General features: G+C 47.0%; 1 protein-coding gene and 1 long non-coding RNA gene across 2 annotated transcripts in view; one reads left to right on the top strand and one right to left on the bottom strand.

Annotated features, from left to right (window-relative positions):
• The window catches only part of GARNL3 (GTPase activating Rap/RanGAP domain like 3), a 35,324-nt gene extending 27,866 nt beyond the window's left edge, over positions 1-7,458 (bottom strand). Inside the window, exons 1-6 of the mRNA XM_053962305.1 lie at positions 7,386-7,458; positions 5,152-5,221; positions 3,740-3,814; positions 2,842-2,941; positions 2,293-2,411; positions 1,600-1,664 (exon numbers count right to left, since the gene is read on the bottom strand). Coding sequence (XP_053818280.1) covers positions 1,600-1,664; positions 2,293-2,411; positions 2,842-2,941; positions 3,740-3,814; positions 5,152-5,221; positions 7,386-7,441 — 485 coding nt within the window. The 5' untranslated portion in view covers positions 7,442-7,458. The remainder of the gene's footprint in view (positions 1-1,599; positions 1,665-2,292; positions 2,412-2,841; positions 2,942-3,739; positions 3,815-5,151; positions 5,222-7,385) is intronic.
• Positions 7,459-14,771: 7,313 nt separating this feature from the next.
• On the top strand, positions 14,772-15,572 carry LOC128798666 (uncharacterized). Its single transcript, XR_008434506.1, has 6 exons — positions 14,772-14,841; positions 14,918-14,959; positions 15,055-15,100; positions 15,203-15,246; positions 15,328-15,368; positions 15,450-15,572. It is a non-coding gene; the product is annotated as an uncharacterized LOC128798666 (long non-coding RNA).
• The last annotated feature ends 6,755 nt before the right edge of the window (positions 15,573-22,327 follow it).

The raw sequence follows: 22,327 nt of genomic DNA, 5'->3' as shown, positions 1-22,327 counted from the left end.
AGGTGTGAACAGGTTGAAATGTCAGAGGACTATCAATCAAGTCTGAGTGATGGCTCAAGGACTGTAAAAGCAAAAAAAAAAAGTCAGGGAAGAGTTTTCAGTCCAAGCTGAAGCAGGCAAAAGGAGATGACATTTATGCAATTGACCGCACGTGGCACAGACCCTGGGAGAAACAAAGTTTGAAACAAGCCTACCATTTTCCTCTGTAGAATACTGGAGCATCACAGGATGGAACACGTCAGGGTGTTTTAGCCACAGAGTTACAACCCTAGCTAGCAGGCGACAGTTTATCCAGCCTGGGATGCCTGACGAAATACCCACTTGTGGGTGAATTGGAGAGAGAGGCTAGGTTGGAAAGGGATGTTAGGAAGAGTGACTTCAGCGACTGGTGGACAGACATGGAAAATCAGGTACTTATGCAAGTCAAGAATGCAGTACAGACAATTAGGAACACTATTTGAGCCAAAACAGGAGTTCGCAGAGGGCACCTAGCTCAATTTGATGAAGAAGATGAAAGGTATCTCAAGTGTTTTCAACTCACCATCTTGACACTCCAAAACAGAGCCCCAGCCCAGGAAATCAAATTTAAGAAGCGAGGCTCAAAGACCTGATAGCCTCTCTGGCAAATTCAGTAGTCTGGGACCTCTCATAAATCTTATGCAGTAGCAGGAACATCCAGATCTGTTGGCAATGACTTCACACCAAAACACATGGTTTGCTTCCAGAATTCTCCTTTCACATAGGCACCAGCAGCGTTAACCAGTGGCCCAGCTTCAATCAAATAAGAGACATTTGTTCCTACTCTATACAGATTACAGGTTTTAAAAACTTGCAAACCACTCTGTTGTCCGGTACACGCTATTTGTTTAGTGAAAGACACTCTTAACGGGTTCCTAGAGAAGCTAAAACCCTTACAGAAGATCCATTCGATGACATCGTCTGTGAGGGATTTGAGAAAACACACCATGTGATGAGATTGTAAAAACTGCAGATTAGATTTGAATGAATGCTTTGAAAACCAGTGCTCTGACACTTCAGCTGATGAAATTGTTCAAAGAAATGGAAATAGCATTGGGTTTGCCCACTTTATATTCTCTTCTACTACTAAAGAGGCAGGGCAGAGTATAAACATGTTCATACGAACTCTAGCTGAAATTAGGAATTCTCTTGGCTTCACTGTGCATAATACACCCATAGCGAGACCTAGATGAAGACAATCAGCTGAAGAAATAATTCTTGGCATTTTGACTGCTTGCTTCGCCCTACTAGGGCCACATAATAACCACCAGTGAAAATCTGCTACTCCTCAGCTCTTCTTATTGTCTAATTTTTAAAGATATTTCTTCTCCGTCACTGCAGCTCCATTTAGTACCTGTTCTCCAATGAACTTGAAAATTGTCCCTCTGCTGAAGAAAAAGTGCAAAGAATTTCTCTCCATTATAAGTTTCCACCTTGTCTGGTCAAGAACAGGCTTTAAAAACACTTTTTGCTGCCTTCAACGATTAAGACTTGCAAAACCATTTTTATGGTTATTATAGATTTACATGAAAAGGTATACAGGCAAATATCTAAATTGATAAGTTGTTTGTAAATACATACCTTAATATAGATTTCACTGATAATGTTTTTATGGGACTGTAAGGGAGACATATTTTCTGAGTACCCTGTAAACAAGAAAAGCTAGGATATATTACAGGACATACCAACTTTTTCTGCATATTCAAATAGGAATATTAATAAAAACAATTCAGTTAAAAAAGAAGGAAGAAAACCAAGGTAATTTTACTTAGCTATATTTACTGCTGATTTAGAGAAAAAAAAAAATCACGGGTGCTGCAAAGAAAAAGAAAGCGAACCATACATGCCTGCAGCAGAGTTTTAAAACAATTGCTTGGATAAAAGACTCTCGTGGAACATTAAGTGGAAAAAAAGTGAAACCAGTATCAGACCTGCCTATTTTCTTACCATTGTACAAGAAAATCCTAAAAGCAGTATAAAGCCATTGCCTAAACTGACCATAGGACATAACCAAGAACAGTTTAGGCATCATATCTAAAAAAAAAAAGCAGTTGTGAGAACAATTAAAAAAATATCTGACATCACAGATTTCTGTCAAAAAGTTTAGTATAATGTTATCTGCTAATTTAGTGTTATCTACTACGGTAGAATTGTATGTTAGTATATGAAATTAAAATATGTAATAAATACTGGAATTCTGGAGAAAGAGGAAAGAGCATATGATAAACATATCCAAAATAAACAGAAGTGAGAACAGAAGTATTTGTTTCTTACTGTTTTTCTCCAAAGTATTGAATGGTATTGAGGAATGCGCTGATTATTTTGGTCAGACAGTACAACAGACAGAAAGAAAGGGTTCTTCTCTGCGTCCGTACCTACGTAATTCTGATGAACTGTTGGAGAAAAAAACAAGCAGCACCATAATCATAAGGAAGACACACCCACCCACTCGTGTGCAGAATCAGAGAGACACCTGTAAACATATGCATTCATACATAAAAGTATATAATTGTCTGCATAAATAACTACGTACTTATATACAGATGTGTAAAAAAAAAAAAAAAAATCGATCCAAAGAGATTGGTACAGCTTCAAAGCCAAGAAGGATTTCAAAACATCCCTTTTTGGTAGCAGGCGTTTCACTCCTTACAGACACCCATCCTCTGTTTTCAGGTTAAAAACATATGAAGCAAGGACTTGTTTCATGTATGGGGCAGAAAATGTTTTAATACTAAATTAACGCTATACCTTTTTCCATATTGATATAGTAACAATTCAAAACAGCAGCAGCAAATTCCAATCCATCTGCAAAAAAATATTTACCTTTCCCTAAAAAATACTTGAAGTACCATCTCGTATGATACTCCGGGTTTTCCAAATGCACATCCGTTCTGTGCCATGTACCCGGAGCATAGTCTGTATTCTGAAATAGAATTGGGAGACTGTTACATTAAATGCCAAGTGAAAAAAAAGAGGACAAAATACAGACAAAAGCAAATACACTGCTTCTTATAATGCAAGGATTTTTGTGAAGTCAGTTGCTTTGTAGCTGAAATAAAAATTTCTCCCTCTCATTTACCCTTTTTTCTAATTTCTCGCTAAGTAGATAAGTCTTGTCCTACTGTACCACTCATACAGGTAATGTCTTAGAATATCAGTGAAAAGAAGGTCTTTCAATGTGGAATTTGAAGACAAACATTTCTAAAACTTAAATAAATTAATGCCTTCAGCTTTCATTTTTGCATTTCTTCCCAAATTAATCCCCAATTGTCACTGGAGTAGTTGCAGGATCACACCATGAGTTTGGCAGCGAAAGATGAAGGGAATTGCTCTCCGAGGCTCCACTCAATCTCTTTCTCCCTTATTTTAAGATAAGCACAGCTGCCAAAAGACAGCTAAGTTTCAAAAAAATGAAGCTAAACCTCATCACGCCAAGGAGCAAACTTTAAAGCGCAGAGGTCAGCTTGAACATCATAGTACCAACAGGACAGGATATACATAGAGTGATGAACTAGAAGAGACTGGGGAAGCGTCATTCAGAGATATTTTTCTCCTAACAGGATCGAGTGAGCAAAAATGTTACCAAAACGAAAAAAAATGCCAGAATTTTCAATGTCCTCTTCCTTAGCAAATGACTGCAAATGCATCCTTCGTAGGTGAAAAATAACTGAAGCTGAATCATTTTCTTCAGTTATGAGTATGAGTATTTTTGGGCACTTACCTCACCGGAGGAGCCATTTTCCACACGGAACCGTCCAGCTCTTTGAATGGCTCCATCAGCATCACTGGATATAAGCTATAAGATATTTTAACATAGAGGTCCTGTTTCCAAAAATAGCCATATGATCAGCAATCAAAGCTTACTATCATTTCTTTTTGTTCCAGGCATCATGACTCCCCAGAGAGAAGGGACCAGTCTAGCTATTACCAATTTGACTAAAGATTTTGAATGACCCAGTAAGAACTCTGAGACATGAATGAGATGCTACTGTGGAAAACGTGGAGCAAGAAGAGTTAAGTATGAAACACTTAGAAATTTGAAAGGGCAACAAAAACCTTTAAACATTGGTACTCCAAAAGTGACACACTTTCATAAGTGTGTCAAAGCAGAATTTTTAAGAAAAACAACCAAGAAATGAGATCATTCATGTGAACTGACTGTGAATTAATACTTATAAATAACTTTTTATTTTCCAGCAAAAGACTTTAAGTACTATGAATGAAAGAGCCTCTTACCAGAAAACAGTTTACTTGCATTTTTGGATTAAAACACCACATCTTTTATGTGGAATGTATGGAAAGAAAAGATACCTGGTGTTCCCCGCAATGCAACTTCCAGCAACTAAGCCACTATTTTACACCAAATTTACATATACTTTAGTAAATATACTACCCAAGAACTTTAAAATTATAACTATAGCTCATAGAAAACTTGTGGTTTCATCCCATAGTAACAGAGCTGGAGTTCATTTTCTTAACTCCTCCCTACTTCTATTATCCTACAGTAAATTTATGTAATTTCATTATGACCTTGTAATCAGAATAACACTGTTTTAATTGCTGATACATTTTCACAGTGCAGAAGAAATTTATATACGAGAAAAACAAGGTGCCAACTTAATCTCTCTGAATTTCAGGAAAATGCAGAATAACTGACAGCTTCTAGGGAACCATTTTCAAAATCCTAATTCTGACTAGTTTGTTTAGTTTTAAGCCCTCTCCCACTACTACGAGTCACGTACATATAAAATTACATACACATGTATGTACACACATATACAGTTTATAGCTTACAAAATTGCTAGTACTTCATTAAATACGACCTTAATATTTTTCCATCTTCAGTTTCTAAGAGGAAAAAAGGTTCAATTTCCATCTGGAGGTAAACAAGTATTTATATAATGCTTCCTTTCCTGTTACAATGAAATATTAATTAGTAAGTGTAAAAAGATCTCCTATCACAGGTCTGATATACATCTATTCAGAAGCCACTTTGTATTAGCTTACACCTTTCAAGTCTAGCTGAGAATGCACATTTTCCAAACTAGATCCAATTCCTTCATTTGGAAATGAAAAGGATTAGAGCTCTGCATTATAAGCTGATAAACTGAAGGATGGGCTACGTATACTTACGAGCTCCACAGATCCATAATGCTTTCTGCTAAACTCTCCGCGTCTGCAACCCAGATCTTCAGAGACGGAGCTGGAATAGAAACGCTTCATCAGTGTACACAAGTCTACTAGCCTTACATTTCCTGCAATGCTATACCCTGCCATTAGAAAAAAACATCATTTCTCCTGAACAGGGTTCACAGCACATAAACTCATTGCTGCAGGGAGCACTTCTTACAGCATGCACAATCTCTAGCAGCCATTACAGTCTAGCTTTCACATTACTCCCAAAGCAAATGCCCATATCGTAACTGGAGGCAAAAGCTATGATTAAATTAAATACTTAGGCATGATGCAATCAGAACTCCAAAGCAGGTGGTGGCTCATAACCGTGTTTGAAATGTAAACTTAACGCCTCAAAGAGGACAACTGCACCATACAACTCAGTAAGACCATATTTAGTAGGTTGCTACTGATTTTTTTCAGTCTTTTTTCAGCCTACACACAATGAGAAACGAAACCAGTACTTTAATTTAAGAGCATGAGGAAACAACAGCATTTCAGAGGTTTCCCTCCACCACCTTAACAAAGATAGCAAACAAAAGTAATTCTAGAATGCAAAGTTCAAAATCCACCCGCATTAGCAACCTTATACCATCGCATCACACTACTCACCACCTCTTCAAAAACTACATTCCAATAATTTGAAGACAGACTGCCTTGCCACAAGCCACACCCTTTCATATCAAAAGCATTTTTCTGACAGCACTCTCAATAATTCAAATAACAGGAGTATATCAGAGCTAATGATTAAAACAAGACTGCTTTAATATCAATCAATATTCTCATTCATATCCCAATTCAAACTACCTAAAACATACCTAAATTACAAACACCCTAGCAGTCCCTTTAAAAATCAGAATTATACCCAAGAGCAAATCTCTGTTTCTTCTCAACCTAGCTACTTTATATCACACGTCACCTGCTTCGTATCTTGTAATTAAAGCAGAATCTCACACCAACCTCATAAAAATTAGGCCTCTAAGCTTCAGTTTAGGCACAGGTAAGATTCACGTTATCACGCTGTTTGTGTAAGCGCATATACTGCCTAACAAATTCTTATACCTGCACGCCTCTTTGGCTCTCCATTCTCAGTTACCGCAAAGATTTGTACTCAACTCTCTGACGTATCACATCTGCTAATTTTAAAAATACACTGCGATTAAAATCAACTGTTCATATTGATTTTCTGCATTGAATTACATCCTTCCTCAGCTCTGATCTATATAACAAAAACGGTTGCTCCAGTTACGACACTTTTAGAGTAGTTTTCATCTTATTAATACAAACTGCCAGCACTGAGGAGGTTAGATCATCAGTGCTTCAGATTAGTTGGGCTTAATCATTTAGAATTTACTTACATTGCAAAGTATTTAAATACAGATGCATCTTTATTCATATAATAATTAAAAATATGAATATAGCTAACCAGCTTACATGCATTTGTACAGCATCTACACAGTATACTCCACCTCCCTTTCCCATTTGTCTGGAAACACAGGTGCAGTTGTATAAATGAACAGTAATGATGAAGAGGAGAGAGGACTAGCTTCCTCCTGTTTCAACAGAAGCTTCTACAAAACAGTCCTGAAAGTTGAACAACGAAGCACAAATAAACGCATTTGCTAGTCTAAATGTAGACGGTTTTTGAATCCTAGTGTCAAATCACAAGTTTTGTCTTTCAGAAGCTCGACACTGGAAAGCATTTTACTTGGGGGTCGGGAAGGTAGCGGCAGAAGAGGGTGAGTTTGCAGATGGCACCTGTGCGATTAGAAGGATATAGCCTGCATGCCCCTCGGGCTTGCCATCTATATGTTTACTAGTCAGTATCGGTCCAGCTGTCCTCATTTAAGAGTCACAAGCACCAACGCAGTCAGCAATCGTGTAATTCCAGTGATATCCCTGCGCTATCTGCTTGCAACGCTGAATACGCTGCGAAACCGACTCTGAAGATGCTCGTCCGACTCCGCCCACACCACCTGCAGCAGCCCGAGGGAGACGGCTGCAGCTCGGGGGCTCCTGCTGCTCCGCTACCCCGAGGCCCGGCCGCCCCACACCGCGGGAGCGTCCAGCCCCACTCGCCCTGGAGGCCCCTCCAGCTCCCGGTCCGCGGAAGCAAAGCACCGCCTTCCTCTCCGCCATCGGCAGTCGGCACCGCGCCACGCCCCGCCCCACCCGAGCTTAGCCCCCGGTACCGCTGAGTGAGGCCGAGGAACCGGGTGGACGCCCCTTCCGCGCTGCTCAGCTCCATGTGGACGGCCAGACGGAGGCTTCACCCCTCCAGCGTCGCTCCCGCGGCTCCGTCCCGCGCGGGAGAGGCGCCGGCAGCTCCCCGCGCACATCCCGCTACCCGGCGCACGGCCCCGCCCGTCCGCCCCGGCCCGCCAACCACTCATACGTCGCGTCGGCCGCTGCGCCGGCAGCAGCGCCTGCCGGGAGTTGTAGTCTCGAGCTGAAAACCACCGGTCCGTCCTCCGCCGCCGGGAGCTGCAGTCCCCCGACGGGATCGAACGGGTCCTTCGCCCCTGTGCGGGGAGGGACCTTAGTCAGCACCGCCCCTCCCGAATGCCGGCTTTGTAAACGTCAAGGTAAAACATCATTGTAGACATCTGCTGAGAGTTTTCCATGGAAAGTACACCTATTCGATATGCCTGCAAGTAGCAGAAACTAGTCAGTTCCAAGACGGCCAAGTCGATTGGTCAGATTTGCTGAGGAATGCTGCTCTCAAGTCCAGGTATCACACACCTCAATGATTTCCATTTACACTTCATGACCAAAAGTGAGCTTACGTGGTGACCTGCCTGCCAGATGAAAAGCAAAGACACATCTACACAGCACCAGTTTGTCACAGATCTATTATTAGAATAAATTTTTTACTTCGTAGTATGAAATTAGAAGTGCCACAATAGCATTGTCTGAAGTGTAGTCAGCATCACATTTTGTACCAATTGGACACGATGCAGCGGAGAATTTACATGCTTGACTTTCAGCTGTATTGATCAAGCGAGTGAGCCCTGCAGCAGCAGGGCTGGTAGCGTTCCGGCGAGCACAGATTCCGATCTCGGTGCAGCCGCATCCTCCAGCTTTGTGGTAATCTCTATGCAGCAGAGTCATAGGGTGTCCTGGTTTAGGGCAAATCTGGGAGAAAACCTCCAAAAAGGGACTCCTCAGAAAGCAAATCCACACGGCCCCTACCCCCAGTCGGTTTGGGAAGATTTAAAGTGAGGAAAACCCCTCTTTTTCCAATATTTTAGGGGATTAAATTAAGCTATAATCTGCCATTGTATCCATTTCAGTGGAGGTAACTGCCCCATTTCCTCATTTTAAGGGGTTCACTTGAAGGAGGCTCTCCCTTTTTCAGCATTTTAAGGGTTTAAAACTACCTTTTAGGGCGCTTCTTTCTGCACCCTAGGACCAAATATCTCAGAGAAGGGTGAGCCTAGCACGTACTTAACCTTTATGCTGCCCGGGAGGCTATTAATTTTCTTATTTTTATTTATAATGTAGATAGCTCTAATTAGTAGTCCCAAGGAGACTTAAACTGTTCATATAATTAGTATTCTTCTCCACCCTACTTAGTCACATGTGGAGTACTACTTAGTAGTCACTAAGGAATAATTATGTAAGTTAACAGCAAATTACCCAACTTATCTTGCTATGCTAGCTAAACACAAAGTTTTATTTCTTACCAGCTTTCTGCCCTTTTGCTCCAAGTAGTTGTAGTAAAAAAGAAAGTGCTGCCATTTCCCTGAAGAGTTTTCTCCTCTACCAAGCCCTTTACTCCCTTTGAATTCAAGTCAGAGGAGCCAAACAGCTACAGCTGCTCTGAGAGCTTTTATACCTGGTGGGATTTGCCCCCTCTCCTTTTCCTGGGTTGTCAGAAAAGTGCCGCGGGAGACAAGACTCATGATATCATGATCATCAAGTCTCAGTTTATTGCAACAAATTACAAAGTTTATATATACTTGTTAATTAGTTCATGCATATTGCAAAAGCTAAGCTCATGATTGGTTGCTGTGTGATTTGCGCATCTGCCTTGTTCGGTTGCTCTTGCTGTTCTTGTGATTGATACTTTTTGGTTCTTCTCTATTTCTACATACCAAGCAGTTTTCATCATTCTGATTCTTGCAAACTCTGATTTCTACATATCCTGATTTCTATACCCAGGGTCATGCTGACCGTTGCAGCAGTCACGTAGCCCCTCATACTTTGACTAATTTTACAGTTTCATGTCCCTTGCTGTTTAACCATTCTTCTGCCAAGCTCTCTACACTGGGTGTCATGGGAACAAGAGGCGGGCCCAATCAGGGGTATATTAACACCAGCCTTTACCAAGGGGCTTCATTCCCTCTCGGGGATCTGCCAGGATAAGAGCTCTCTTCTCATTTTGGTGAAGGGGCAATTTCAGCTTATCTCAGGTTGTTTTCAGCCGGTGTTTTTGGGCATCTAAAGCAACAGAGGCTTTGAAGAGACTGTGAAAAAAACCCAGTGTTGACCACAGGGAGTATTTAAATTTGTGATTTGGGTTTGTGCACTCAGGGGCAGTAAGGTGCTTTTGTAATTTCAGCTTCTGTTCTTGGGGTTTTGTTTTTTTTTTTTTTGGTTTTTTTTTGGTTTTTTTTTTTTTTTTTTTTAAGAGGGATGTAATTTCTGTAATTCCAGGTTTTGCCAAGTAGCAACGTTTTCTCAGCAGATTCATCGTGTCACAAATGGTATCCACCCTGTGTCAAAGATGATGTTTGAGATTGAGGCTTCAGATGAGTTGAGGATTGTGGCTAGGAGAGGGAGAGTGAGCAAGGTACCTGATTAGGAGCTATTGTGGGGTGGTTTGCAGGCAGCAGGGTGAGAAATGGTGTCTATTTGAGAACCTTCCCACCAAGGCTTTTCAGAAGCATAGCAAAGGCATTCATGTGTCGTACAGCACACGAGCTCATCCACTGCACTCACAGAAATGCCACGTAGCTTTGCCTCTCCCTAATCCAGGTGACACTCATAATAACAGCCATAGCCTTGGACTCAGGATGAAGCTGGAGACTTAAGGACCCAGGCACACTCAGAAGAGGATAAGTAGCTGACTTGCTGGGATTTGGCCCACGTAACACTAAACTCATGCATTGATTTTGCTGTTCTTTATTGTAGCTAAGAGGCTAACAGGCGATCACACGGCCCTCCGAGGTAGACTCATTTCAGGTCCAACCTGGATTCACATCACCGATCACCCAAAAGATAAATCGGGGCCACAGCCTGGAGATGGGAGTAGTGGATTGGAAATTCCTGGGATAGATTTGAAAACTAGCAGAGGATAAAGGGATATCTTCTAAGGGGCCTCTTAGGACAGCTAAAGGGAGAGGCTCTACTTTTGATTGCAGCTGTAGGGTGTGCAGTGCAGAACAATTCCGGTCCGTGTTGTGGTGTACCGTGTTATCTGGTGTGTCTTTGGGGTCCCTTGGATCAGATATCCCTGTCTTTTCCCCTCAAGGGCCTTAACACAAGCATCAGCCAGCATCTCTGGGTTCTCGAACGCTCGCACTTCTCGGCACGGCGCCGATATCGTTCGTTCTTTTACCGGCGGGCTCGGCCGTCTCTCTCGGTCACATCTCCGAAGCATCGAGTCGGCCGTCTTTTGAGGCCTCCTTCCCGGCCGTATCACCATCCATCCTTTCCAGCCACAAGCTGTAACATCCTGGGGCTTACCAGATTGTATGGATATGGAAAGCATTCTAAACGTAGCATTGTCTCACAGCCATCCTGATCATTGTGACCAACAGTTCTTTTAACGGGTCACTCTGTTCCAGTCTTCTCCAGGAGCTCTTCTGCTCCTTAGAGCCTCCTCCATCCACCGCTGCCAAAGCATCGGTCATCTCTTTTGGCATCCTCTCACTCCTTGCCATTATTCTTGCCAGGAAGTTATCATCCTTGTGTCACGCCGTTCGTATCATAACGTGTTGTTTGTGTCATAACGTGTTGTTTGTGTTTAGCGTCCCCTCGTTTGTCCCGTCCTGTGTCACGGGTGTCTGCACATATTTGTCCCAGAGCTGTTCTGCCCTGCTGCATAGCCTGGTGTAATAGGATAAGTCCTGGGGACTTGAAATTTGCAGTGCAGGGTGTAGTTGGACTCTAGATGGTATTCCTAGATTGACATAAGGTGTTTTCAGCTGTTAAGTTATCTTGCAACCATTTGACTTTTGTCCTAACTCTCTTTCAGATGCAGGTGGATTAAATCTGTGGCAGAGCCCCCCCAGTCCCTGGAGAGGGGGTTCCCCTGAGCAGGTCAGTCACCGTTTGTCTCTGCAGTGGAAGTGTAAACGGTGACTGTGTGTTACAGTACTCTTTTCTGTCTTTATTTTTAGGCATTAAATCTGGATCTCTGCAGTCAAGGTGAGCAGTGACCGGTTGCAGGAACAGTTGTTCTCACTCAGGTCTCAATTTCTGGTGCAACTCTAAAGCCTCCGTTCTCGTTTGTGTGCTTTAGGCAATCCACTCGGAGTATGCCAAGCCCCCGTCACCAACCAGCTGATGGACCGGGTTTCCTGTGCTTGTGAGTCCTCTGGAAGTATTTCAGGACCGTGATGAAGCCTTGAAATTTTGTATTTCAAGGTCCCATCCGGGTAGCCTTTGGCAAGGGCCGAGGAGTTGCGGCGAGTCGCCGAGGTAGGGAGGGGGAGCCAGGGTCCACTTAGGTTTCAGCAATGCCGAGTCATTTTGTCTCTTCTTAACCCAGGCGTACCCTGCGATGACGGCGTCAGCCTCCGAGCACGGCCAAAGCGTGCGGCCCAAGGAGCCGGGCATTCTGAGGAGAACGGTGAGTAGCAGAATTGCTGGGTTTTGTCCGTTGTACAGCCAAGATCACGCAGTGATGTTTGGTGTTCTCGATTGTAGTTGAGCAAAGGGACTACAGCCTGGTAATCGTAAGAAAATTCCCAGCAGGCGAGGCGGCCTCCATTTGCACGTGACGTGGATTCTCATCCCCGGACATCCGAGAGATAAGTCGAGGGCTACGACCTTGAGAGGGAATGAAAGGGAGGCACTGGGAGGGCTTTTTGAATCAGCTTTGGTGGCAGGGATGTGCAAGAAGTATCCACTTAGGCCACCCAAAGGGAAAGTGTTTCTTTTGATCACAGTGCTGAGGTGCTCAGGGCAGAGCAGTCCTGGTGTGTGTTGTCACTTGTCTATTGTGCATTCTGTGTGTTTGGGTATTTCGTGTCACATGTCTTTTTTACCTTAGCCCTTTGAGGGTCCTATCGGAAAGCCCGGCCTCATTTTTGGCATCTGTGATCTCCGCATTCTTTGGACGGGCACCAGTGCAATTGGACTCTTGATTCTGGAGGTCAGACAGGCATTTGAATTGCATCTCGCTTTAGAAGCATCCAGTCAGATGTCTTTTAAGGTCTTGCTCTGAGCTGTGTCAACAGCCACACACCGCAATGATCCCTTAAAGCCAATTAGGACCGATAAGAACGCAAAGCTAGCTAGAGCCTTCGGACCGTAAAATTGTTGGACATTCATCTTTGTGGTTCTCTTAAGAAATCATTCTGTTAACATCTCGTTCCTGCAGGGTTCTCTGAGCCTCATCGGCTCCGAGCCGTCCGTCTCACCTAGGTCATCTCGTTCCACATTCTCCCGGCGCTCGCCGGCGTTCTTCTCACCGAGAGCTCTCTCTCCCTGTCGCGTCCCCTCGTTTGTCGTGTCCCGTCCTGTGCCACGGGTGTCTGCACGTATTTGTCCCGGAACTGCTCTGCCCTGCTGCATAGCCTGTAACGGGACAAGTCCCAGGAGTTGAAATTTCTGATGCAGGGTGTAGTTGGGCTCTAGATCGTATGCGCAGATTGACACGTTTGGTGCTGTTAAGTTATCCTGCAGCCATTTGACATTACTCCTACCTTTCTTTCAGATGCAGGCGGATTAAATCTGTGGCAGAGCCCCCAATCCCGGGTCAAGGGGTTTTCCCTGAGAAGGTCAGTCGCTGTTTGTGTTTGCAGGGGAAGCATAAATGGTGACTATGTTACAGCACTGTTCTTTGTCTTTATTATTAGGAAGTCCAGGCAGATAGCTGCAGCCAAGGCCAAGTGTGTCAGGTGAGCAGTGGACACAAGCAGTTGCGATCGCTCAGGTCTCAATTTCTGGTGCACCTCTAACCATCCCTTCTCATTTGTCTGCTTTAGGCCATCCACTCGGCGTACGCTAAGCCCCTGTCATCAGGTGGCGGACGGACCGGGTTTCCTGCACTCGTGAGCCCTCCGGAAGTATTACGGGACCCCGTGATGAAGCCCACACATCTTGGATTTCAACTTGTATTTCAAGGTCCCGTCTGGGTAGCTCACGGGAACGGCCGAGGAGCTGCGGTGAGTCGGGGAGGTAGGGAGGAGGAGAGGGGGTCCACTCCAGTTTCAGCCGTGCCCAGTCACCTTGTCTCCACTTAACCTAGGCGTACCTCGTGACGGCAGCGTCGGCCTCGGAGCACGGCCGAAGCGTGCGGCCCGAACGCCAGGGCCCTCTTAGGCGAAGGTGAGTAGCAGATTTGTCAGGTTTTGGCCCACGTGCTGTTAAGATTGTGCACTGATGTTTCCTTTTCTTTGTCTTGGCAGACGAAGAGATAAGAGCCTGGTGACAGCTGGAACTTCCCAGATGGGGAGGCGGCCTTCTTTTGCACTCGACAGGGATTTGCATGCCCAGAAGTGTGCAAGATAAGTCGAGGGCTACGACCCACTGAGGGGAGGGAAGCGGGGTGCTGGCTTGGGACTGCCTGGAAGGGATTTTGGAGTCTGCTTTGGAGATGGGGATGTCTAAGAAGTGTCTCCTTAGGCCACCTAAAGGGAAAGTGTCTCTTTTGATCTCAGCGCTGAGGCGCGCAGGGCAGAGCAGTTCCGGTGTGTGTCGTGTCACTTGTCTCTTGTGCATTCTGTGTTGTTTGGGTCTGTCACGTCACTTGTCTTTTTTTACCTTAGCTGTCTGAGAGTCATCTTGGCATCTGTGATCTTTGCGTTCCTCGGCCCGGCACCAACGCCACAGGCCTTTTGACTCGGGAGTCCCGACAGGCATCGCAGTCGTATCTGTCTTTAGAAGCATCCGGTCAGATGTCTTTTAAGGTCTCGTTCTGAGCGGTAGCGACAGCCACACACCCCAATGATCCATTATAGCGGCTTAGGACTCGTGAGAATGCCAAGCTAGGTAGCTCATTCTTACCGTAGGCTTTTCAGGCATCCGCTCGTGCAGTTCTCGGAAGACATCGTTTTCTTAGCATCTTCTTCCTGCAGGGTTCTTTGAGCCTCATCGGCTCCGAGCCGGCCGTCTCACCTAGGTCATCTCGTTCCGCAATCTCTCTGTCCTCGCGGGCATTTTTCTCACCAAGAGATTTTTCTCCTTGTGGCGTCCCCTCGTTTGTCGTGTCCTGTCCTGTGTCACGGGTGTCTGCACATATTTGTCCCGGAGCTGCTCTGTCTTGCTGCATAGCCTGGTGTAATTGCACAAGTCCTGGAGACCTGCAATTTGGAATGGGGGATGTAGTTGTATTCTAGACGGTATTCCTAGATTCACACAGGATGCTTGGACCTGTTAAGTTATCCTACAGTTGTTTGAATTTTCTTTCAGATGCAGACATTTAAGATCTGTGGCAGAGCGCCCCTCCTGGGTCAGGGGGTTTTCCCTGAGAAGGTCAGTTGCTGTTTGCATTTGCAGGGGAAGCATAAATGGTGACTGGGTTACAGCACTGTTCTTTGTCTATTATTAGGAAGTCCAGGCAGATAGCTGCAGTCAAGGCCAAGTGTGCCAGGTGAGCAGTGGACAGAAGCACTTGTTCTCGCACAGGTCTCAGTTTCTGGTGAAAATCTAAGCATCCCCTTTTTTTTTTTTTTTTTTTTATTTTAGGCAGTCCTCTTGCGAGATGTCTCTGATCCCAGATGTCTGAGGCCAGGTGGGTGCAAGCTTAAGGTGTAGGTGGGCGTACTTGTCGGGTCAGGGTCGTGGTCTTTTCTCAGTATCTCAGTGTGGTTTTTTTTGCTTTGTTTCTTTGCAGGTGTCATTGCTGCCCTAGGCGTGTGAAGGAACAGAGTCAAGCGGGTGAGTTGGCATTTAGGCTGGGTGACTCATAGGTGACCGTTATGCGGCAGCACGCTAAGCCTGTACCTTTTCCTTTTGTAGGTATCCTCCTGGCAGCCTGTTGAGTCGCATCAAGATTTCAGGTGAGCCGGGGCAGCGGTGCGTCAGAGTCCCGGGGATTCCTCTTTTGCAGGGCGCTAGTTGCATTTTCTGTTTTGTCTTAGGTACCGTGAGGAGGCGCATAGCTGAAGTTTGGAAACGGCAGCACCGAAGCGGACGTAGAGAACATGTCGCCGTCCACGTCCGGCTGACGATGGATTTTGTCCGGTCGTCTTGCAAAAGCTAAGTGTCGGGGCCAGTAGGAGGGAGAAGGGGAAAAACCTTTACTATCACAAGAGACAATTAGATGTTAGCTTAGAGAAGAGGCCCAAAGTGGGACGGGCCCCTCGGAAGCAGAGGGAGAGGGTTTCTCCTCAGCCTCACCAGAGTCTTCGCCGGGCAGGGCAGTTCCGATCCATCTTCGCGTCCTCGCGAGGTTTGCGTCGGCGGCCTTCTTCAACTCTCGATGTCGCTGTGGATCTTTTCACCCGAGGAGCCCGCCTTCACGTCCGGAGCTCTAGCCACGGTCACGCCGTATTCATCGCTTTCTTGTCTAGGCCTACTGAGCTTCTTAGGCTTCCTCTTAAGTCCTTTGGCACTAACATCTTGAAAGGAGTTAAATTTCATCATCACATGCTATTGCCCTAGGGCTTTCTTTCTTTTGGCATCATCGGCCTATGACTCATCTTGGACTAGCAATCTTGGGTCCATAAGGTGGAACTGCCAGGCAGTTTTCACTCGTGTCCGTGTTATGTCGTCCGTGTCTGTGTTATGTCGTCCGTGTCCGTGTTATGTCGTCTGTGTCCATTGATTTCTGCATCATAGGCCTTTGTTACATCTCGAGGCTTTATCGGCATTGTTCTCTGCCGTATCGGCCATATTTTACTCGTGTACCTTCCTGGATATCGCTTATTCCGGCATCGTTACATTTTTACTTTTTGAGACGGGAAGAAGTACAGGAGACGTTCTCATCCATCTTCCTTCTCACCTTCGGTAGCGCCTTCTCTTCCCGTGCTATTCTCTTGGACTTCTAGAGGGAGCATATTAGACCCTCATCACCTGACCGCAGTAGTTCCGTAGCTTGCGCCTTCTCAAAGGGTATAGGGCTCAACAATTAATCTTCCGGAGAGTTACGTCAAGTCCTCACTTATATTGTATCTATGTCGGCTTATATTGTACGTGCTTAGGTTGTACCTACCTATGTTGACTTATACGGTATGTGCTTATATTGTATGTACTTATGTCGTATGTACCTATGTCGGTTTATATTGTATGTACTTATACTGTATGTACCTACGTTGGCTTATATTGTGCATATATTGTATGTACCTACCTTGGCTTATGTTGTACATGCCTCTGTCGTGCCACTTACGATCGGAGCTGCCCTGCCCAGGCGCGTAGTCACGGTTAGGTAGAGCAGTTATAAAACTTTACAGTTCATCTGTCTTCTATGGGGGTTTTGGGTACAAAATTTATGGACCCGGAGCGGGAATAGCTCCTAGCCGTCAGATAGTCACTCGTCGACCGCCTCCCGTCGTCTCTGTCGTCTCGCAGGTCCCCGGGTCCCTACACGTTATCCTGGAATCTACCACTGGACATCGAGGAGCTGCGGTCAGAAGACGCGTCGAAGCGTCAGCGTAGCGTTTCAAGTAAGGGTCGCGGTCAGCGTGTAAGCGGAAGAGCGTGTGAGAGAGCGTGATTGTCCGTGTCTGTCTGTGAGAGCTTGTGTCTGCAGGTGTGAGTGTGTGTCGACCGGTTCTAACCTTGTGCGTATGGCCTTTGCCTTTCAGTTTTTTCAGCTCATTTTTAAGTTTAGAATAAAAAATCCGCAGCCGGGGTTTTTTTTTTTTTTTCCCCCCGGCTGGGTTTTCTTTTCCTCGGTCCCGGCCGGTCCGCGAGGCGACGTTCATCGCCAAAGTTTGGAGGCGGACCGTCCCGGGACCGGGGTTTTCGTCAGGCAGGAGGATTTTTTAGGAGGCTCCCGGGAACCACGTTCCCGAGGAACAACGGTTGCCGGGGCGTAATGGAGCGGTTGAAACGAGAGCGACAGTGAGTTTGCGTGCAATGTGAAGGAGGCGGTCACGGTGGATGACTGTTGTTTTCTGTGTGCTATTTTTGTTTTGGTCTTTCCTCTAACAATCAAACAAAATGTAATGTAAATAGAAAAAAGGTTATATTGTGTTAATATGCGTTTGGTTTCTATTGCCCCGTATCGTTCCGTGTTTGCATTTGCCGCTGCATTTCCACATACGGATCCGTACGTAAGTCGGATTTCTACCAGTCAGCGTACGGATTGTATCTATGCTCCCATTCATATATATCGTTTCCATGTGTTTTGCTGGAGTGCAAATAAAAAAAAAATTTGTCTCTAGTTGATGCTTTTACTCTTTATTTCTTTTTCTCTCCAGCTTCTCTTCTTTTTTTTCTCTATTCCTTTGTCCGCTTTTTCACTCTCACCCTCTTTATTTTTCACTGTAACTCTTCTCATTTTTTACTCTTTGCCATTCTTTTCCTATTTCTTTTCGTCTCTTAAGTCCTCTCTTAAGTCCTCTCTTAAGTCCTCTCTTAAGTCCTCTCTTAAGTCCTCTCTTAAGTCTGTCTTTTTCTTTCTTTCCATCTTTTCATTTCTAACTTTGTTTTCCTTTCTAGCTTTCAAAAAGCAGCAGTAGAAAGTTTCAGACTCCCTGGGAGTAAATAAGAAACAAACTTTAAATAATTATTAAAAAAATAAGAATTTACTCCCTGGGAGCATGAAACTTTCTACTGCTGCACCGGACATATAGATTTTCTTCTTTTTTATATATACCTATACAACCCCTAATTAGTGCTCCACCTGGCACATTACAATACCCACTACCCACATCACCCCCACCATGTAGACACCGCCATCTTGCTCCCCATCATGTGACCCGATGGGCGCCACGATCTTGCTCCCTGTCACATGACCACACGGATGCCGCCATTTTGTAGAGCTAAGGAGCTGCGTTCAGGGATAGGGGGCAGGGGTTAGGGTTGCGGTTCGGGGTGGGTTAGGGTTGCGGTTAGGGGCTGGGGTTAGGGTTAGGGGTTAGGGTGAGGGTGAGGGTCAGTTTGTAGGGTTCCCTTGGGACTGTCAGGGCAGCACAGGTTTGAGGTGGGGGCAGCTTGGGTCTGCGACACATCTTCAATCGTTTGGATTTTTGGAGGTGTCCGGCCACTCAGGGCCACAGGCCCCTGGAGACAAAGACCGGTCCTTTTGCCTGGGAAAGAAAAGTGGCCAGCCCAGGTTCCTGATGTCAGTTTGTAGGGTTCCCTTGGGACTGTCAGGGCAGCACAGGTTTGAGGTGAGGAAAGCTTGGGTCTGCGACACATCTTCGATTGTTTGGATTTTTGGAGGTGTCCAGCCACTTCAGGGCCACAGGCCCCTGGAGACAAAGACCGGTCCTTTTCCCTGGGAAAGAAAAGTGGCCAGCCCAGGTTCCTGATATCAGTTTGTAGGGTTCCCTTGGGACTGTCAGGGCAGCACAGGTGTGAGGTGGGGGCAGCTTGGGTCTGCGACACATCCTCGATCGTTTGGATTTTTGGAGGTGTCCAGCCACTTCAGGGCCACAGGCCCCTGGAGACAAAGATCAGCCTTTTTCCTTGGGAAAGAAAAGTGGCCAGCCCAGGTTCCTGATGTCAGTTTGTAGTGTTCCCTTGGGACTGTCAGGGCAGCACAGGTTTGAGGTGGGGGCAGCTTGGGTCTGCGACACACCCTCGATCGTTTGGATTTTTGAAAGTGTCCGGCCACTCAGGGCCACAGGCCCCTGGAGGCAAAGATCAGCTATTTTCCTTGGGAAAGAAAAGTGGCCAGCCCAGGTTCCTGATGTCAGTTTGTAGGGTTCCCTTGGGACTGTCAGGGCAGCAGAGGTTTGAGGTGGGGGCAGCTTGGGTCTGCGACACATCTTCGATCGTTTGGATTTTTGGAGGTGTCCGGCCACTTCAGGGCCACAGGCCGCTGGAGACACAGACCGGTCCTTTTCCCTGGGAAAGGAAAGTGGCCAGCCCAGGTTCCTGATGTCAGTTTGTAGGGTTCCCTTGGGACTGTCAGGGCAGCACAGGTTTGAGGTGGGGGCAGCTTGGGTCTGCGACACATCTTCGATCGTTTGGATTTTTGGAGGTGTTTGGCCACTCAGGGCCACAGGCCCCTGGAGACACAGACCGGTCCTTTTCCCAGGGAAAGAAAAGTGGCCAGCCCAGGTTCCTGATGTCAGTTTGTAGGGTTCCCTTGGGACTGTCAGGGCAGCAGAGGTTTGAGGTGGGGGCAGCTTGGGTCTGCGACACATCTTCGATCGTTTGGATTTTTGGAGGTGTCCGGCCACTTCAGGGCCACAGGCCCCTGGAGACACAGACCGGTCCTTTTTCCTGGGAAAGAAAAGTGGCCAGCCCAGATTCCTGATGTCAGTTTGTAGGGTTCCCTTGGGACTGTCAGGGCAGCACAGGTTTGAGGTGGGGGCAGCTTGGGTCTGCGACAAATCTTCGATCGTTTGGATTTTTGGAGGTGTTTGGCCACTCAGGGCCACAGGCCCCTGGAGACAAAGACCAGTCCTTTTCCCTGGGAAAGAAAAGTGGCCAGCCCAGGTTCCTGATGTCAGTTTGTAGGGTTCCCTTGGGACTGTCAGGGCAGCACAGGTTTGAGGTGGGGGCAGCTTGAGTCTGCGACACATCCTCGATCGTTTGGATTTTTGGAGGTGTCCGGCCACTTCAGGGCCACAGGCCCCTGGAGACAAAGACTGGTCCTTTTCCCTGGGAAAGAAAAGAGGCCAGCTACCTGATGTCAGTTTGTAGGGTTCCCTTGGGACTGTCAGGGCAGCACAGGTTTGAGGTGGGGGCAGCTTGGGTCTGCGACACATCCTCGATCGTTTGGATTTTTGGAGGTGTCCGGCCACTTAGGGCCACAGGCCCCTGGAGGCAAAGATCAGCTATTTTCCTTGGGAAAGAAAAGTGGCCAGCCCAGGTTCCTGATGTCAGTTTGTAGGGTTCCCTTGGGACTGTCAGGGCAGCACAGGTTTGAGGTGGGGGCAGCTTGGGTCTGCGACACATCTTCAATCGTTTGGATTTTTGGAGGTGTCTGGCCACTCAGGGCCACAGGGCCCTGGAGGCAAAGATCAGACTTTTTCCTTGGGAAAGAAAAGTGGCCAGCCCAGGTTCCTGATGTCAGTTTGTAGGGTTCCCTTGGGACTGTCAGGGCAGCACAGGTTTGAGGTGAGGACAGCTTAGGTCTGCGACACATCTTCGATCGTTTGGATTTTTGGAGGTGTCCGGCCACTTCAGGTCCACAGGCCCCTGGAGACAAAGACCGGTCCTTTATCCTGAGAAAGAAAAGTGGCCAGCCCAGGTTCCTGATGTCAGTTTGTAGGGTTCCCTTGGGACTGTCAGGGCAGCACAGGTTTGAGGTGGGGGCAGCTTGGGTCTGCGACACATCTTGGATCGTTTGGATTTTTGGAGGTGTCCGGCCACTCAGGGCCACAGGCCCCTGGAGACACAGACCAGTCCTTTTTCCCTGGGAAAGAAAAGTGGCCAGCCCAGGTTCCTGATGTCAGTTTGTAGGGTTCCCTTGGGACTGTCAGGGCAGCACAGGTTTGAGGTGGGGGCAGCTTGGGTCTGCGACACATCCGCGATCGTTTGGATTTTTGGAGGTGTCCGGCCACTCAGGGCCACAGGCCCCTGGAAACACAGACCGGTCCTTTTCCCTGGGAAAGAAAAGTGGCCAGCCCAGGTTCCTGATGTCAGTTTGTAGGGTTCCCTTGGGACTGTCAGGGCAGCACAGGCTTGAGGTGGGGGCAGCTTGGATCTGCGACACATCTTCGATCGTTTCGATTTTTGGAGGTGTCCGGCCACTCAGGGCCACAGGCCCCTGGAGACACAGACCGGTCCTTTTCCCTGGGAAAGAAAAGTGGCCAGCCCAGGTTCCTGATGTCAGTTTGTAGGGTTCCCTTGGGACTGTCAGGGCAGCACAGGTTTGAGGTGGGGGCAGCTTGGGACTGCGACACATCTTCGATCGTTTCGATTTTTGGAGGTGTCCGGCCAGTCAGGGCCACAGGCCCCTGGAGGCAAAGATCAGCCTTTTCCCTGGGAAAGAAAAGTGGCCAGCCCAGGTTCCTGATGTCAGTTTGTAGGGTTCCCTTGGGACTGTCAGGGCAGCACAGCTTTGAGGTGGGGGCAGCTTGGGTCTGCGACACATCTTCGATCGTTTCGATTTTTGGAGGTGTCCGGCCACTTCAGGGCCACAGGCCCCTGGAGACACAGACCGGTCCTTTTTCCTGGGAAAGAAAAGTGGCCAGCCCAGGTTCCTGATGTCAGTTTGTAGGGTTCCCTTGGGACTGTCAGGGCAGCACAGCTTTGAGGTGGGGGCAGCTTGGGTCTGCGACACATCTTCGATCGTTTGGATTTTTGGAGGTGTCCGGCCACTTCAGGGCCACAGGCCCCTGGAGACACAGTCCGGTCCTTTTCCCTGGAAAGAAAAGTGGCCAGCCCAGGTTCCTGATGTCAGTTTGTAGGGTTCCCTTGGGACTGTCAGGGCAGCACAGGTTTGAGGTGGGGGCAGCTTGGGTCTGCGACACATCTTCGATCGTTTGGATTTTTGGAGGTGTCCGGCCACTCAGGGCCACAGGCCCCTGGAGACAAAGACCGGTCCTTTTCCTGGGAAAGAAAAGTGGCCAGCCCAGGTTCCTGATGTCAGTTTGTAGGGTTCCCTTGGGACTGTCAGGGCAGCACAGGTTTGAGGTGGGGGCAGCTTGGGTCTGCGACACATCTTCGATCGTTTGGATTTTTGGAGGTGTTCGGCCACTTCAGGGCCACAGGCCCCTGGAGACAAAGACCGGTCCTTTTCCCTGGGAAAGAAAAGTGGCCAGCCCAAGTTCCTGATGTCAGTTTGTAGGGTTCCCTTGGGACTGTCAGGGCAGCACAGGTTTGAGGTGGGGGCAGCTTGGGTCTGCGACACATCTTCGATCGTTTGGATTTTTGGAGGTGTTCGGCCACTTCA

Source organism: Vidua chalybeata, chromosome 21, assembly GCF_026979565.1.
Source record: "Vidua chalybeata isolate OUT-0048 chromosome 21, bVidCha1 merged haplotype, whole genome shotgun sequence".
NCBI classification, from domain to species: domain Eukaryota; kingdom Metazoa; phylum Chordata; class Aves; order Passeriformes; family Viduidae; genus Vidua; species Vidua chalybeata.
The sequence above is the reverse complement of the archived record's forward strand: the minus strand, read 5'-3'. Positions and strand labels throughout refer to the sequence as shown.